This window comes from Amblyomma maculatum, chromosome 7 (assembly GCF_055883805.1).
Source record: "Amblyomma maculatum isolate TAMU_Amacu chromosome 7, ASM5588380v1, whole genome shotgun sequence".
Taxonomy (NCBI): Eukaryota; Metazoa; Arthropoda; class Arachnida; order Ixodida; family Ixodidae; genus Amblyomma; species Amblyomma maculatum.
This window is the reverse complement of record NC_139350.1, coordinates 116,070,772-116,087,533: the sequence shown is the minus strand read 5'-3', so window position 1 is coordinate 116,087,533 and position 16,762 is coordinate 116,070,772. Positions and strand designations below refer to the sequence as shown.

The 16,762-nt window shown below is 46.1% G+C and overlaps 1 protein-coding gene across 2 annotated transcripts in view; it reads right to left on the bottom strand.

Annotated features, from left to right (window-relative positions):
• Positions 1–16,762, bottom strand: part of LOC146184503 (steroid 17-alpha-hydroxylase/17,20 lyase-like) — a 54,033-nt gene that overhangs the window by 2,625 nt on the left and 34,646 nt on the right. The window contains exons 8-9 of one of the 2 annotated variants that reach the window (XM_084609398.1): positions 12,889–12,993; positions 10,557–10,688 (exon numbers count right to left, since the gene is read on the bottom strand). In XM_084609398.1, the coding sequence (XP_084465524.1) occupies positions 10,557–10,688; positions 12,889–12,993 (237 nt within the window). The remainder of the gene's footprint in view (positions 1–10,556; positions 10,689–12,888; positions 12,994–16,762) is intronic. The other variant, XM_084609399.1, reaches the window with a different exon arrangement.

Sequence of the window (16,762 nt, the reverse complement as noted above, 5' to 3'; positions counted from 1 at the left end):
GGGAAAACTTTCCATTGCTGACTACATTGTTTTACACGCTACCAATGGTGTATAGAAAAGCCTTATCACAATGCTGCGCCTCTGTCCTCTCTGTTCACCTGTGTTGTCGGGTTTCTTAAGAGTGCGCATAGGGTACACAATGAAACGATTGACTGCGGCTGTCACGAGCAGCAGCTTGCCCTTTGGCACTTACAATAAAAGAAATGATGAGACCATTGGAAAGGTTTGTCTCTTCAGAAAGGTTTGTCCTTTCCGTTAGCAACTCAAAATTTTAAGCAGTGCAGTATATGCCCTAACTTGTCTCGAAGTTTCATGGGCGTCGGTAAGCTTTGCTTAAACAGTTAGGCCACCAGGCCTGGTCGTGTTTGAAGCAGGTGCACTGACATCGCTTATCACAAGAACTCAAGACATTTGTATACTGCGCGATGTCTGCACACTTTAAAGGGCCTCTTGGTCGATTTTCCTCATTGCTCATACCATAGAAATTGCTCCTAACAATTTTGATATGAAAATTAGGATGGAACAAATTTCTCAAGGGCCAAAATTTACTCGCGATTTTAGGGAGTCGACATTCTGGGAAGGCGTTCACAAAAATCAGAGCGAGAGGAAACGCTTTTGTCAAGAAGTTCAAAGATATTGTTACGGGGGGTAGTTCAGCTTGAGGCTGCAGACAGCGGAGGCGGGAGACAAGGTTTTCACACAACAGGCCTTTCCTGCAGGCACCAGCCGACACTGCTTGAACGTCGTCGTCGTCTTCGCCAAAAACTACCGAGATTCTTCTTCTTACTTCTTAAGCTCATATCAGCGCATGGATCGCCTAAAATAATACTACCCCGCCGGCTGAAAGGCACCGTCCCGGTGCGTACTAGCGTCCAAACCAGGGTCCGTGTAGTACGGCTTTAGGCGTGCAACATGGACCGTTTCGGTGCGTGGTGTAGAGGTATGGCGTGCGGAATAGAAGGGCGCAAGTTTGTATGTCAGTCACTTGTCGTAAAATACGGTAGGCTCCTGTATAACGGGGCAAACGTTTTTCCGAGAGGCCAACGCGGCGAGCTGGGGTCCAAAGCAGCACGAGAGAGCCGCAAGAATACTCGGTGTTGCGATGACAGGCATCATAGCGACGTTTCTGGGAGTGCTGAGAGGCTGCGAGTCGGTTGCTAGCAACAACGCGGGCAGCATCAGCTCGGGCTATGGTGTCACGAGCATATGAGCTGGCAGTGGTGACAGACGGGAGCAGGCTGTCAAAAGGAAGCAGAGGTTCACGGCCGTATAGAAGATAGAAGGGGCAGTAGCCGGTAGAGTCGTTACGTGACGAATTGTATGCAAATGTCACAACCGGCAGCGTTATGTCTTAGTCGCGGTGATCATCAGAAACGTACATTGAAAGCATGTCAGTCAATGTCCGGTTAATAGGCTCGGTAAGCCCGTTCGTCTGTGGATGGTAGGCAGCTGCGAAACAATGACGAACGTTGCACAACCGTAGGATCTCGTCGACTATACGCGCAAGAGAGCAACGGCCACGGTCGGTGAGCAGCTGGCGGGGAACTCAAAGAATGAGTATAACGTCATTGAGGAGGAAAGCAGCGACATCAGTTGCACAACTGGTTGGTATTGCTCGTGTGAGCGCGTAGCGTGTGGTGTAATTAGTGGCGACCGCAATCCATTTGTTCCCGCTTCGGATAATGGAAAAGGCCCTAAAAGATTTAGACCCACTCGAGAAAATGGGTCTGTGGAGATGTCGATCGGTTGCAGAAGTCCAGCTGGTAAAACTGGTGGCTTCTTCTGGCGTTGACAGCGGTCACAAGCAGCCACGTAGCAGCGGACTGCGCGGTATATGCCTGGCCAAAAGAACCGACGGCGCACACTGTCGTATGTGCGAGAGACGCCTAGATGACCAGCTGTGGAAACGTCGTGCAGCTGTTCAAGGACGGCTGTGTGTAGGTGCTGAGGAACTACTAGTAGAAAGTCGGGGCCATCAGGTCTCATATTGTGCCGGCTAAGGTGCCGTCGTGGAGCACAAACAAACGAAGGGAAGGGTCATCGCGATTGGCGCTGAGGCCATTGATAATTTCGCGAAGCTGAAGATCTTGGCGTTGCTCACGGCGAATGTTGGAAAAGTCAGAAATAGAGAGCACGCAAACGTCATTGTCACATTCAGTTTGGCTTGGTGGGTCGACTGGATAACGGGACAGGCAATTGGCATCTCGATGCAACTAGCCAGACTTATGCACCACAGAAGAATTGTACTCCTGAAGGCGCAAGGCCGAACGTCCAAGGCGGCCAGTAGGGTTTTTTAGTGTAGAAAGGCAACACAGTACGTGGTGGTCACTGACTACTGTGAATAGCCACCCATACAAGTAAGGGCGGAACTTCGCAATGGCCCAAATTAGGGCTAAGCACTCACGTTCAGTTATGAAATAATTCGTTTCGGCCGCAGACAGGAGTCGGCCGGCATAGGCGATGACGCGAGGGGAACCGACCTGACGTTGTGCGAGAACGGCACCAATTCCATAACCACTTGCGTCTGTGCGTACTTCTGTGGGCGCTGACGGATTGAAGTGAGCCAACACCGGCGGACCGGTGAGGTGGCCAATGAGAGCGGCGAAGGCGGTCGATTGTTCATGGCCCCAGGAAAAGGAGACCTCTGTTTTCAGAAGCTGCGTAACTGAACGGGCGATTTCCGCGAAGTTTGGCAAAATCGCCGGAAATATGAGCAAAGTCCGAGGAAGCTACACACGTCGCTGCGAGATTTCGGGATAGGAAAACCACTTACAGCGCGAATTTTGTCGGGGTCCGGGTGGATGCCATGGGTGTTGACCAAATGTCCTAGCACCTTGAGTTCAATGCGAACAAAGCTACACTTCTTGGAGTTCAACTGAAGGCCAGCTCTTCGGAAGACACCAAGAATAGCCGAAACGTGATGGAGGTGGCCCCCAAACCCTAATGAAAATACGATGATGTCATCGAGGTAGCACAGACATATGGTCTTTTTGAACCCGCGTAGTAAAGAGTCCATCATGCGCTCGAACGTCGCAGGGGCATTACATAAGCCGAAAGGCATCACCTTGAATTGGTAGAGGCCATCTGGGGTGACAAAAGCAGTCTTTTCACGATCTCTTTCGTCAACAGAGATCTGCCAAATATCCAGAACGGAGATCGATGGAAGAGAAGTAGTTGGCGCCATGCAGGCAGTCGAGCGCGTCATCGATCCTTGGAAGAGGGTACACGCACGGCCGCTCGATGGAAGGGCACTGGGTGCGGCCTGCTGCGTCGCGCCGCCGTCAATGGGCAAGCGCGTCCTTGGGGAGTTTACAGTTGCGCCCGCTATTTCTGCTGAGGACGCCACTGTTCGGGGACACGTCGCCGCCGGGGTCGCCGGCTCTGAGCGCGCGGTTTGCTTCCTTTTTGAACGCGTTCGCCTCGCGTCTGCGTGGTAAACGCAAACTTTTTTGTGCGTGCGTGTGCAAGCACGTTAACGTTGAGACTGGATGTGTTTGCTTTTTAAGGCGAAAGCCGTTCTATGCCCATGGAACGAAAATCTATGCGCAGAAGCTGTGCCTGTTATCTGTGCTTCGCATCTGTGCACTGGTGTGCCAGTCGCAAAAGCGGACGTGCAAGGAGGGAGATTAAGAATGAAAATGATTGATGGTGATAGGTAATAAACAAAAGTTATAGACATTGATAGAGATAACGACTAATGCTAATAACTAATAATGGTTAATAATGACTAAAATGATTTGTAATGACCAGTATATCAAACTACGACATGTAACGGCCGCAATTGATTAGAAATGAGTAAAAGTGCTTAGCAATGTGTGGTAATGACTATAATAGCTAGGCATGACTGATCATTACGGTTAATGACAACGAAATTATTAATATGTGAAACGACATGTAATGACCACTGCTGATTCTAAATGAGTAGCCTGCTTAGTTATGAGTGATAAGGGCTACAATGACTACGCAGGCAGACTCATCATGACTGAGAAACGACCAATATATCAAACGATGACTTGAAATGACGAACTGTGGCAAACGATGAGAGGCAAATGATAGGAGAAGGGTAGGCTTTCGCCGTCCTGCGCTGAAGAGACATCTAAGAGAGCCTCTAATTTTATCTGCTGAGCTCGTTTCAGGCAGACAGCAGCGAGGAGTGGAAATGCACTCGCTTCCTCTGAAATAAAAGCGGCGCTGCGGTTAAAAAGTTCAGATGCTGAAGCATAATGCCCTATCAGCTGCCATTGAATTTGCTACAAGGGACAGCAGATTGGACTTGTTGGTGATTAATTATAGATTAACCGGGCAAACAACGCGACGGGAACACAGGAAAAGACGGCATAACCATGCTAGTTGTGTCGTCCTCTTGTCATGTGTTCCCGTCACGTTGTTTAACTTATTTAGTTACCAGGGAGCTGGCCAGTGAACTAGGTTTTTTAACTATGTGTTGTGAAGCAGATGAACACGATGAGGTAGCACCAGAAGATTTTCTCGCAGGTTATGTTGCGAGGACATATCTGAAGCTACGTAGGTTCTTTTTATATATGCATGCAATTTGTTCTAAATTTTGCGCGCTAGTCTGCGTGGCCTTGCAAGTAAAGGAGCCTGTGCATACAACATTTGTTTATACTGTTGAGACTGTTTGAGCCGATGCGATAAAACGAAAAGCCACGTTCCACAGAAAATCCGGCGCCCGCTCTGTCGGCGGACAGTCGAAAAAAAAAAAACCTTTGTGGTAAGAGGCACTTTAGTTGGTGATATGGCCAGACACCTTTGGCGCAATGAGAACACATGACATGTGTAATGTGGCAGGAGCTGCCAAACCAGAGAGAGTCAATAAGATGTAAGGGTGAAATGGGAATTATTGAAAGCGGGAGGACCCTTAGATCCCAAGTCAGGCACATTATACTCCTATAGGGCACGTTCGTACGGCTGCGGTAAAGATGGGCTTTATATAGCTATGTGTTGGGTGCTATTTCATATAATGCGGTGGCTTAAGGCTGCATTCTAATGATATGAGTCAGAGGCAGCAATTACGGAATACGGTGAAAAAGCAGGTAGCAAAGTACGGGCACTCTAACGAGGCTCCTCAAGGAGACTTAAGAACCTCACGATTTATCACTACCAGATTGTTGCTTAATTTATGCGATATTTGGTAATAATTTTGAGGCGACATGTCAGTCGAGCAAGAGCCCGTTGCAAGAGAATATTCAACTGGACCAGTAAAGGGTAATGAAAACCAAGGACAATGGAGGCTTGATGTACTCCGCAAAGGAAATAATCAAGCTTTGTCAGCTTACGCGCACCTAACAGGATTAACAGGATGATGAAGTCTGAAGAGGTCCTGTGAAGTAGCAAGCTGTGTAAACTTTTGGTTTCATCATTGTTTTCTCACTGTACATAGTACCTGCAGCTAACCTATAAAAACAATGATCGTGCCCATGCTAAGGAGCTATGCAAGATATCTTTAAGTTGCTGCCCCCACTGATAGCGAGCTGGGCTGGAAATGTCAACTCAACAGTGGAGCGATGTGTATGGCTATGGCATAAACCTCTCTCAAGAAAGGTTTTCCGTCTGCGATTGGTAATTTTCTTCCTTTTTTTGCGTGGCCATTAAATAAGCGTACTTGGCTGCTTGCTGAATCTCGGCAGCAGTTGCGCTCTGACGCGTGAACATTCTTGTGATCACAGCTAATAGTTTCACAACAGCAACACTCGATGCGCGTTCTTCCATTGAAAATTACGAACTAGCAAAATTTTATGGGTTTGCGAGCACCCAATAAAAATATTATTAAAAACTTTCGGCGCATATATGTAGCACCTTGGGGCAGACCGGCTCTATCAAGTGCGCTTCCTTTGTCCGGTCATGCAAAATGCGGGAAGCCGTGACGAATAGCGTTCTGCTGTACAAAGTTTAAAGTCCCCAACTGAGTCGAAGATCCCAGGTTATCATCTAGATTTAACCTAATTAACATCTTTATATTTCCACCGTAACATTTGTCAGAATGAGATAGAAAGGTTGGTTACATGTCGCATTTTCACAGAGGTTTCTCATAGTAGGACATTTTTTTATTGGATAGCGCTGGCAGCTTAGAACAGGTTACATCAATTTTTGTATAAAAGCTGTACGCAGGAATGAGTAAATGGTATGAAAATGATTTGATTTGATTTGATTTGAAAATGACACACGGAATTCGCGACACAGTTAAGTGGTTATGCATTAGGCTACCATACGGCAGCTGAACAGCTTCGAATTGTTCACAGCCGGGTCAAATTTTAAAGTGACGAACAACTGGATTCGATGCAACATCACGGTAATGCGAGCTCTCCATTCGAGTGGTCTTCAACCACCGTGACTAAGTTTTTCGGGGTACACTCCAGTGTACATCCTTGCCGAGCAAGCGCTAAGTGCTGACATGGTCTCACTAGACATGACAGTATATACTAATTCTTGTTGCCAAATTGTGTAAAGCGGAGCTCTTATATCCTTAAAATAAAGCGCTTCTACCATGCCTACGCCTCCCTCAAAGCGCAGCCAGACGCAGCTCTCCGCGCGCGGCTGTCCCCGAACGGTGGCGCCGCGGCGGTGGCGACTGGAAGTAGGCGCCTCCCGCCGGTTTGGGGCGATGTAGCAGGCCGCACCTAGTGCGCTTTCATCGAGCGGCCGTGGTACACGTCTTTCTTGGTTATCTTATTTAGGTGTCGATAAGCTACGCAAAACCTCCAGCTGTTGTCTTTCTTTTTGACGAGCACTACCGGAGACGCCCAGGGGCTGCTCGACGGCTCAATAATGTTGCTGGCCAACATTTTCTCCACTTCTTCCTGAATGACCCGGCGTTCGGAAAGAGCAACTCTGTAAGGCCATCGGTGAATAGGGCGGGCATCTCCAGTATCGATGCGATGTGTGACGACGGATGTTTGGCCCTGGGATCCATGGCCGAAATCAAAAATGTCGCTGTATGACTGCAAAAGGCCGGCAAGGGCACTGGCATATTCGGGACGCAGGTCAGAGGCAAGCATGGCTGAGAGGCGGTCCTCCGGACTATGTGACGGGACTGGTAGGGCAGGTACCTCGGCGTGACGGTCAAACAGCACTGCTGATATAGGAAAGCTGGACAAAGGTGACAGCTCAGCAAGAAAAATTCCCTCCGGGAGAACTTGCGAAGACATGCTAAAGTTGAGTACCGGAATGTAGGTGAGGTTATTCGTGACATGTAGAATATTATGAGGTAGGAAGATGTTGCGCTGTAGAGTGACGTCGGTGATGGGATTGACAACGTAGTCACCGTCAGGAAGGGAAGGAAAAGGTGACATGGGCACGTATACTGCCGCCTCGGTAGGTGGGCGAGTAAGTGTACTGGAGCGGAGGCGAAGCTGGGAATGGTTAGCACTAGGGTCGTGAACAAAATGGGGCAGGGCTAGGCGCAGAAGTCCGGAGGAACAGTCAATAAGTCTAGGAACAGTAGAGGCGTAAAATGACGTCTTGAGGACAGTAGTAAGGACGGCGAAGAGCACGCGGACGTGGTGGCCGGCGATGCTAATGCACGCAGTGCCCATTCCGATGATGGTAGCAGTGTTGCCATTAGCAACACGAACTGTAGAGGTGTTAGCGGGCGTAAGAACTTTTTTGAGGAGTTAGCAGAATAAAGAATTAAGGAGTGCAATATGGGCTCCACGGTTAATGAAAGCGGGAACAGGGACTCTATCTACGAGGACACTGATCAGGTTGGGGCGTGGTGCGATGGTCGAAACAAAATTGGCTCTCCGGATTGGTAACGCAGCGTCACGTCCGGGTGCTGCGTTGCCTAGTTTCCCGAGTAGAGGCCTTGGTATGTTGGGGCAAACTGCGGCGAGGAGTAGGTGATCAGGAACAGTGGGCTTGAGGCGATGGCGAACGGCTAGGACGACGGGCTTGCTAAATGTTCTCGGTACGAAGCCCTGCTGAAGTGACAGAAACGCGCCGTGGGGCATAGTAGTAATGGCGGACAGGACAGTAATAGGGGCGAGAGGGCGGAGCCGGGCGGCTGCGGCAATAGCGGGACGTGTGGCCAGCCCGACAGCAGACGAAGCAAATAGGCCTATTGTCACTTGTGCGCCACTCCGCAGGATTGCGGGTAGGGTAGCGCGGTGTGTAGGGCTGTCTAGTGGCAGCAGCAACCACTGGTATTGGCTGTGGTGCAGGGGGTGGCATGGCAGGATTGGAGACGAGGCCCACATTCGCGAATTCTTGGCGGACGACAGCCTGTATCATAGTTATTGTTGGCTCTGGAGGAGTTGATGTAAGTGTAACAAGAGCAAGGCCTCGATTTCCCTGCGGACGATGGTAGTGAGGTTGTTCTGACTTGAAGGCTGCTGCAAATTGGGCAGATCGTCACATGAGGATGCAGTCGCCGTGTTGGGAAGGCGCTCAAAACGATGGACGATGCGGCGCTGCTTCGCCTGTTCGAAACGGCGACAGACTTGCAGGGGTGAGTCCACCGTAGAGCAGTCTTTGCAGAGAAGTATGTTGAATGCGTCATCAGTGATACCCTTAAGTATATGGCCCGCTTTATCATCTTCGGTCTCGGAGGTTTTCACCTTTCTACACACGGCAAGGACGTCCTGTATGTAGGCGAGGTATGATTCGGTTGACGATTGAGCACGAGTAGCCAGGTCTTTTTTGGCTGCTAGAGCTCACCCAATTGGCTTGCCGAACAAGTCTTGAAGTTTTTGTTTGCAGATGTCCCAAGTAGGCATCTCCTGTTCGTGGTTGGTAAACCATGTCTTCTCCGTTCCCGCTAGGTAGAAGATGATGTTGACAAGCATTATGCTAGCATCCCATCGGTTGTTCTTGCTGCATCTTTCGTATTCATCGAGCCAATCTTCAACATCCGTCTTGTCTTCGCCGTTAAAAATAGGCGGATGGCGGATTTTGGTTAAGACCTTGAGGGCAGGTGGAGTTTGCGTAGCGGGTGATGCGTCCTGGGATGCCATGCTTACTGTGGCAGTCGGTGAGGTGAGCTCGGGGAGATGGAGGCCACTGTGTAAATCCAGGTTTCTGACGCGGAATTACTAGGAGCTCTGGCAAGGGGATCGAAAGCGCCTCCACCAAGATGTTACGGGGGGCAGTTCAGCTTGAGATTGCAGAGAGCAGAGGCGGGAGACAAGGCTTTCACACAACAGGCCTTTCCTGCAGGCACCAGCCGACACTGCTTGAACGTCGTCGTCGTCTTCGCCAAAAACTACCGAGATTCTTTTTTTTTCCTTCTTATGCGCATATCAGCGCATGGATCGCCTAATGTAACAATATTTTATTAACATTTCAGACACATTATGAGAGTGGACGGTGAGTTTTACGTCACTGTGTGGTATCACATTGTTAAAACCCTAGTTCAAGAAGCTTTTGAAAGATTCACAACGGAAGCTCTTGGCTTCGCTTGTGCCAGAATGAGCACTGAGAGTATTTATTTTGATATTGGTTCATGTACCTTGTGTGGTGAGCTGCGCTCATTGAAATCACGGGTATCAGAGCAATCGAAATCTCGCGGAAGTGATGAGTGGTTGGATATGGAACATGCTAGGTAACCCGACGGATCAGTGTACAAAGACTGCTTAGCGATTGGGAAGGTTTTTATTTATACCCGTGGCGAACTGTTCACCTCAAAAGGTTTTTACATCGATTGCTGACACTAAAGTCAACTCCCGCACCCGGATGTGTCTGCGTTGACTTTCATGTAACCTTGAGAAGCACACCATATCAATATAGTGGCTCCGAGTTGCACTAAGGAATAGTCTGGTGTACTAGCTTACCCACAACCTCATGACACTTCACTTTTTCCTTTGATATCTAAACCCTTACTTTTGACCACTGACATTTGACATTTGGTTTCGCTGATAAACCGAGCTCGTGCTGGTCAAACCCGGCCCAGTAGTGGGTGAATACCTGCTAATTTCTTTCAACTGTTACACTTGCGTTAACACTCGCATTAAATTAGCAGTCTGGCATGAAGCGCTTTGGGGTTGGTTTCTGATTTTCGTGAGCAAGAGATCGCATTATCAAACGAATTTAATTTTATAACTGAATGCTTCGTGCCGCCTAAGCACCGGCTTCTGCTTCAAACAGTACTGCGGCTGAGAAAAGAGAGATAGGATTAGGACCATTATTGCGGTTCCGTTGTTATGATTGATGGGGTAGCCGCGCATTGAGTATACCACCTATAGACCTCCTTCCAAACTCTCGCTATCCTCTAAACGTCTTTCCAGCGCTTTCTTTCCCTCTTCACTAACTAGGCGCCATTTTATTTCCTCATCGTTTGGTTTTTTCCAGTGTTTACTCACGCTTTCCAGCGTGCGTCGCAAATGCCTATTGAAGGCAGACGACCAATTCGCCTTGGTCGAGAACCTTTCTGTAAACATAGGCTGCAGTGCTGTCCATTACGCACGCTGGCACTAGGTAATTTAAAGTAACGCAGGCAAACACCGTTAATAAGCTTGTTAAGCAGTTGAAATCTCCTTGAAGCAAAATATTATTACTTGAAACGTTATATCGTTGTATATATTTTTTCTTTTTTTTTGTCTTACCAATCTGCGAGTCACATGATGCCTTGTGTGGCAAACCGAAAGGCGCAATGGGGTAGAAACGGAGTGTCTCCATTATGCAGGCGACTGTATACGGAAGTTTTTCTTTATCCTGCATTGTCGGTGGTGCGCTGCCTGCGAGCCAACAAAAAAAGCACTTTTTTTCTTAATTGCCACTGAGAACGACTACAACAGAAAGATTTTCGTCTTATAGCACGGCATGGTGTAACTGCTTATGCTCGTTTACACCTTCCTATAAGGTAATCATAGGCACGGGTAAAAAAAAACAAATAACCTGGAATTTCATGGAATAGAACTAGCCTGTAGGGCCCAGATGTCAGTCTTTCATTGTAAATGTTATGCACAATCAATAGGCTATGCGCTTTTAGAAGTTAACGTTCTTGAATTTATGGACTGTTCATAGATGCGGGCTACGCAGCATTTCAGAATTCAATGTTTCGAGGCTCGATTTCATATACCGAGTGCACAGATTCTAACAAAACATTTGTCTTTTAAAATTGCATGTGTACCATTGGGCTGTATACCAGAACTTAAGGATCTTGAGGGTAGTCAGCACGATATCCTTTCCTTTCTTTCTTTCCTTTTGTCATTATTTCTTTCTTATATTTTCACTTCATTCACCATTGCTTATTCCTCTTCTTAATTTCATGTTCCCTTCTTTTCTTTTTGCCCGTTCAGTTTCTTTCTACTCACCTCTTGCATTTAAAAGGGTACGCAGGGCTAAGGGGTCAACGTTTGAACATTTGCTCCAATTTTTATAAAATTTGCAGGGATGGCATATCTTTCTATAATTAGGATATTTTCTAAGTTTCATCAAGTAAGCACAAATAGAAAAATGTTGCAGCTTTCATAATTAGTAATTAAGTGTGTCAGCTGAGGAAAACTATCACTTCAAGACTAAAGAAGGTTTACTAATCGTTTATGCCTAAATAACTACCAGGTAAATCATTGTGCAGGATAACACCATCTTAAGGTTCTTCTAGAGTTTTTTGTGAAACTCAGAGCACTTTAAATACGAGATCCATTTTTTCTGCCCACATGATATGCCACATATTTGATATCTTAATATATTAGATAATAATTTGCAATCCAAAAAGTCCCTTATCTTGTTCCCAACAAAATTCTAGTCCAGAAAGCACCTTTAAATTTGTCTTCGGCGAAAGAGTTTGGAAATGATAGTTTTCCTAATGGTTGTGCTCTTGAAAAAAGTGCTGAGAAAAATGAGTTCAATGATTTTAGTACCTTCTTTTCAAATTTATGGCTCAAATTTATAAATTACAGCTGTCTGGTGCATATGGTTGTTCGTTCTTATAAGCATGACACTTCTCTGTGGCGACGTGTTTCAGTTCTCTCTCATTTTCTTCCATCGTTACACTCTCTAACGCCCTTGTCTGAGTTCATAAAACGCTTTCCTTGGTTGCTTGCTGGGCGTGTCTGTTCGTGTAAGCTCCATATTCCAGGTGCACACTGCCAGGCACTTTAGTTAGCCAGGCTCCCAGTGGTGCAAACCAGCGTTCGAAGGTCACGTGCTGCGGTTTAGTCCATGCAAGCTTTTGTTTCGATTTACCATCCAATCCGTTATTTCCATTGCCCAAAATTTCAATTTTCTTTCCGTTTTTCGTTTTATTTTGCTGCTCTACTCTCAATGTAGCAGATACCTTTTGGGCAGAGAGCACAAAAAACAAGCATTCTAACTTGGGAATGCACCCCGCGTTCAGTTTTTTGCCCACTGTGAGGCCTCGTCATAAATTAAGAGTTCACAGCTGGTTTTGAAGGCGAGTGCAGTCCATCTGGCAACAAAAACGTTTTCATTTTTTTAACAATGCGGGTGACAACAAAATTTGGTGAGACGTTTCTTTATAGCATTCAAAATCCAAAACAACACAAATTTAGAAACATGATTTTATAATGAAAATTGCGGTTTAGCCCCGCTTCACCCCTTAAAAATCGCTTCACTTAACAACACTGCCTACAATTTTGCTGGTAACTGCTTACAAGCAATTGCCACGGCAAAGGCGTGATGACAAAATATATGTGCTCAACCAGCCTTTAACCCACTTCACCTATACGTAAGCACGGTCCAAAAAACAGCCTCAACTAGCCACGCACATTGCCTGCATTGAAGGTCAAAGTGAGAAGCTGTTTTTCAAAGTACATGTTTGAGAAAATGCCAGTTATTTCAGACCTAATTGTTTGGACGCGGCAGAACACTGGGTCCTTAGTGGCCAGCAATTAACGCACGCCAGCTTTATTTACTGCGCTAATAAACCAAGAAAGACCTGACTGCACCTCCAAAGAAGAATGGAAGGATCACCTATGTTGTCGTCGATTTCTTTCTGTATCCTTTCATGGACTTTCGGTTCTCGAGAAATCTTGAGAAGCAACCACTGCAGTTCTCCAATGGATGTGTCAGTTCCAGCTGAAATACATGCGCACCCATGAGAATCCCGACGCATCGTACAGTCTTCACAAACTTTTCTATACCGGTATTCCAGCATGCCTTAATTCATTGTCACGCAGAATCACTCCAATTTTCCGAACATTGGGTGAGAACTGTGCAGCCTTCAAATGAGTATATCGAATGCTAAGATCTAAGGAGATATATCAGAGCGCATGCAGCCGAGGAACAGAAATAAAGTAACGAAAAAAGAGTAGAGCTGGCAAGTTCAAAACGTTCACTCTAAGATTCTATATGCCGTCACACGAAAACACTACTAACGATCAGTCGTAATGCCGCTTCTGCGTGCTGCAGTAGAATCTCCGTTTCAAAATACGTGATTACAAAAAAAAGCTGCTTGAACTCGGAAATGTATTGCACTAACAGTTTTAGTGTGAACATTTGCTGAGTGCGTAATAACAACTCGGTATAATAATACAGTTGCTTAATTTGCTTCCCGGTTTGTTTGTTTTTTCTCTAATGAATGGGAAACGCTTACATAGTTTCTTGCTCACGTCGTAAAAAATTTGTTTCCTTTCTTGCTACGATCAATACTTCCCTCTCGTACACCAGATGCTGCCTCGGACATCACTTCTGTTCTTCAACGCGCTAATAGAAGCAAGAGAAGTGCTGCAGAAACCGCTTCTTTACCCAAGAATAAATGTGGTGACCAAACGATTACGAAGATTAACAGTTTCCGTAGTAGCAAGCGGTTTATCGAGGAAAGGTTTTGCATATCCGGGACATGCAAAACCAAGCATCGCTGACAAGTACTGTCGGCGCCATTAGCAATTGCGAGCAGCAGCTCGCGTAACACGCGCTCTTGAAGGGCAGATGGGAAGGAGTCGCTCCCGGGGTACACAACGAAATAACACAATGCTGCTTTATTGTTAAAGCAGCACGCGCCCGCCTTTAATATCGCACGGAGAATTCACGAAAGCTGGCTCTGCAAACAAAACTTTGTTTCCCACACGGTCATTTGCACTAACTTTTACGCGCCAGAAAAACGGTATTAGCACATCGCACTTCCAGATATACGAAAATGCATACACGCCTCCTGAGTTGTCCGGATCCAATTTGCGAGAGATGCTGGGAAGGTTTTGAGACAGGCTGAGCAAAGATTCACTGTTTCACTCCAGGAAACGCTGTTTGTAGCTCAGAATTTTTAAACGTTATAGCAACTATGAAACGCTTCGCAGAAAGGGGGAAACGAGATATGAAGTGCACTGGACAGGCGTTTTGTGCTGCGCTCTACGAAAAAAAAAAAAAAGAAGTATTCATGTTCCCTTCTGTTTCGTCGTCTTTGCTGCTTTTTTTTTTTTATTCGAAGACTTGCCATGTGGCATTGGATGGGGCTGTCTTTACCTTAAATTAAGTCGTGTACACTATTCTCTTAAGGAAACCGGAGCAGGCTCCGGCTCTTAAGAAAGACACAGGGCGTGCCTGGCCGTACATTTCTCGTAGATAAATGTCATTTTTAATGAGCAGCTTACTGAAAGTCAGAGGAACAGCAGCACCAAAGCTCCTAACAAATTATATTGCGGTATGAAGCCCTATAAAATTTCAAGTTGCAAACTAACTACAAAAACTTACAAAACAGTACAAGGTTATCCCTATAACTGCACTCGTTCCAAATCCGCTGAAAGCAGCAGCTTAGGGCGAAGCTGATGTCAAAGAGTTCCTGCTAGCAAGAGTCATATGCTTACCAAGTCTAAATGCGCTAGCGTAGATGGATGAGCTGGCATAAGTTATTGCAGTAAGCAGCAGAGACCATTAGCAGAGCGGAAACATAGTTATAAGACCAGGGGCTTATAAGTTTTCGTTTTTTCCAACATCGATAAGATACTGGAGTAGGCTATCCGAAGAGGTAGTGTCAGTTTCGGGTAGTAAATTTTTTGTTTCTACTCTTTAAACCTTCTTTACGAGATCTACCGGCCTGTCGCATTTTTTTTCTTTCACTGCATGATTTTGATGTAAGTAATATTTTGTTCCTCCCACTGAGATACCGTTTGTGACTATGTGGGTATTGTAATAAATAAATAAATCGATACCCTCAATGCCTGTACCAGCACACTTATGCCAGCCGTATATATATATATATATATATATATATATATATATATATATATATATATATATATAAAGGTCATTGTACCGACAGGCAGTTAGAAACCGCATTTCAAGTTCACAGCAACGATACAGAACGTCCACTAAAGATTAAGAGTCGTTGGAAAAGTTCCTTGGTGTCATTTGTTTCGTTATGGCTTGCCGCCTACGCAAAAAAAATGTTACAAATATCGGTTGATAGTAAATCTTGGTACTTATTGCAACATTACGCTTACCGGTATAAAACCGTCATAACAAATGATTGAAATGAGATTCTTCATGACACTATGGCATCAGTACTTTACTGCGATGACATGAACCCGTCGCCCAGCACGCCAAGCCCATTACGTGATATTATCATGTATCAAGTAATCATTAGCGAAAAAGGGGTTGTACCTCTGAAAATAAACCCATTTTTACGTTACCGCGGTTTATCTCGACTTCAGTTTTAAAATATTAAGAATACATCACAAAACTTATTGTTTTCGCAATCATTACGTTGATTGCAAATGACTGGCGGTTAACTAAAATTGTGCCGCCATTTTTTCAAGTGCCGTGATTACCGTTCTTAACTGGCGACAACTCCTATTAAATAGCAGTACTTGCCCCCTTCATGGATCACTGCCTTGTCGTGGCGGAGGGGCTTGCGAAACTCGATGAAGTCGTGAGCTCTGCTGTGTAGGGCCACCCAAGATAGACAGGTCACGGCAGAGAGTTCTGACAAAGTGTGATTCACTGGAGAAGGTAATGGCAACCCACTCCAGTATTTCCTGCCAAGAAAACCCTATGGCCAGTCACAATACCATGAATGATATGGCGCCGGAAGATGAGCCCCCAGGTTGGAAGGCGTCCCGCATGTTACTGGGGATGAACAAAGGGCGATTCCTAGTAGCTCCATGACGAATGAAGCGGCTGGGATAAAGCCAAAAGGACGCTCAGTTGTGGATGTGTCGGGAAGCGACCGGAAAGTCCGATGTTGCAAGGAGATGTACCACATAGCAACATGGAATGTAAGATCTATGACGCAAGGTAAACTGGATATCGTCAAGCGAGAAATGGACAGATTGAACATTGATATCTTGGGTATCAGCGAGCTCAAGTGGACCGGAATGGGAGAATTTAACTCCGGCGACCATTATGTCTTTTATTGTGGGCACGAATCCAAGAGAAGCAATGGGGTCGCTCTCATAGTAAACAGAAGAATGGGCAAAGTAGTGCTAGGGTACAACCCCAAAAACGACCGAATGATTTCACTTCGGATCTAAGGTCACCCTTTCAACATAACAGTTATCCAAGTCTATGCACCGACCACTACTGCTGAAGAAGCTGACGTTGAGAGATTTTATGCGGACCTACAATGCCTTTTAGACCGCACCCCATCATCAGACGTCGTTTTCCTCATAGGAGACTGGAATGCTAAGGTAGGGAGTGAAGAAATATCCAGAATTACAGGCAAGTTCGGTCTTGGTGAGCCAAATGAAGCTGGGCAGAGGCTAATAGAGTTTTGTCAAGAAAACAACCTGACCATAGCGAATACTCATTTTCAACAGCACAAGAGGCGCCTGTACACATGGACTTCACCGGACGGTCTGTACAGGAATCAGATCGATTATATTATTTGCCGGCAGAGATGGAGAAGCGCTAT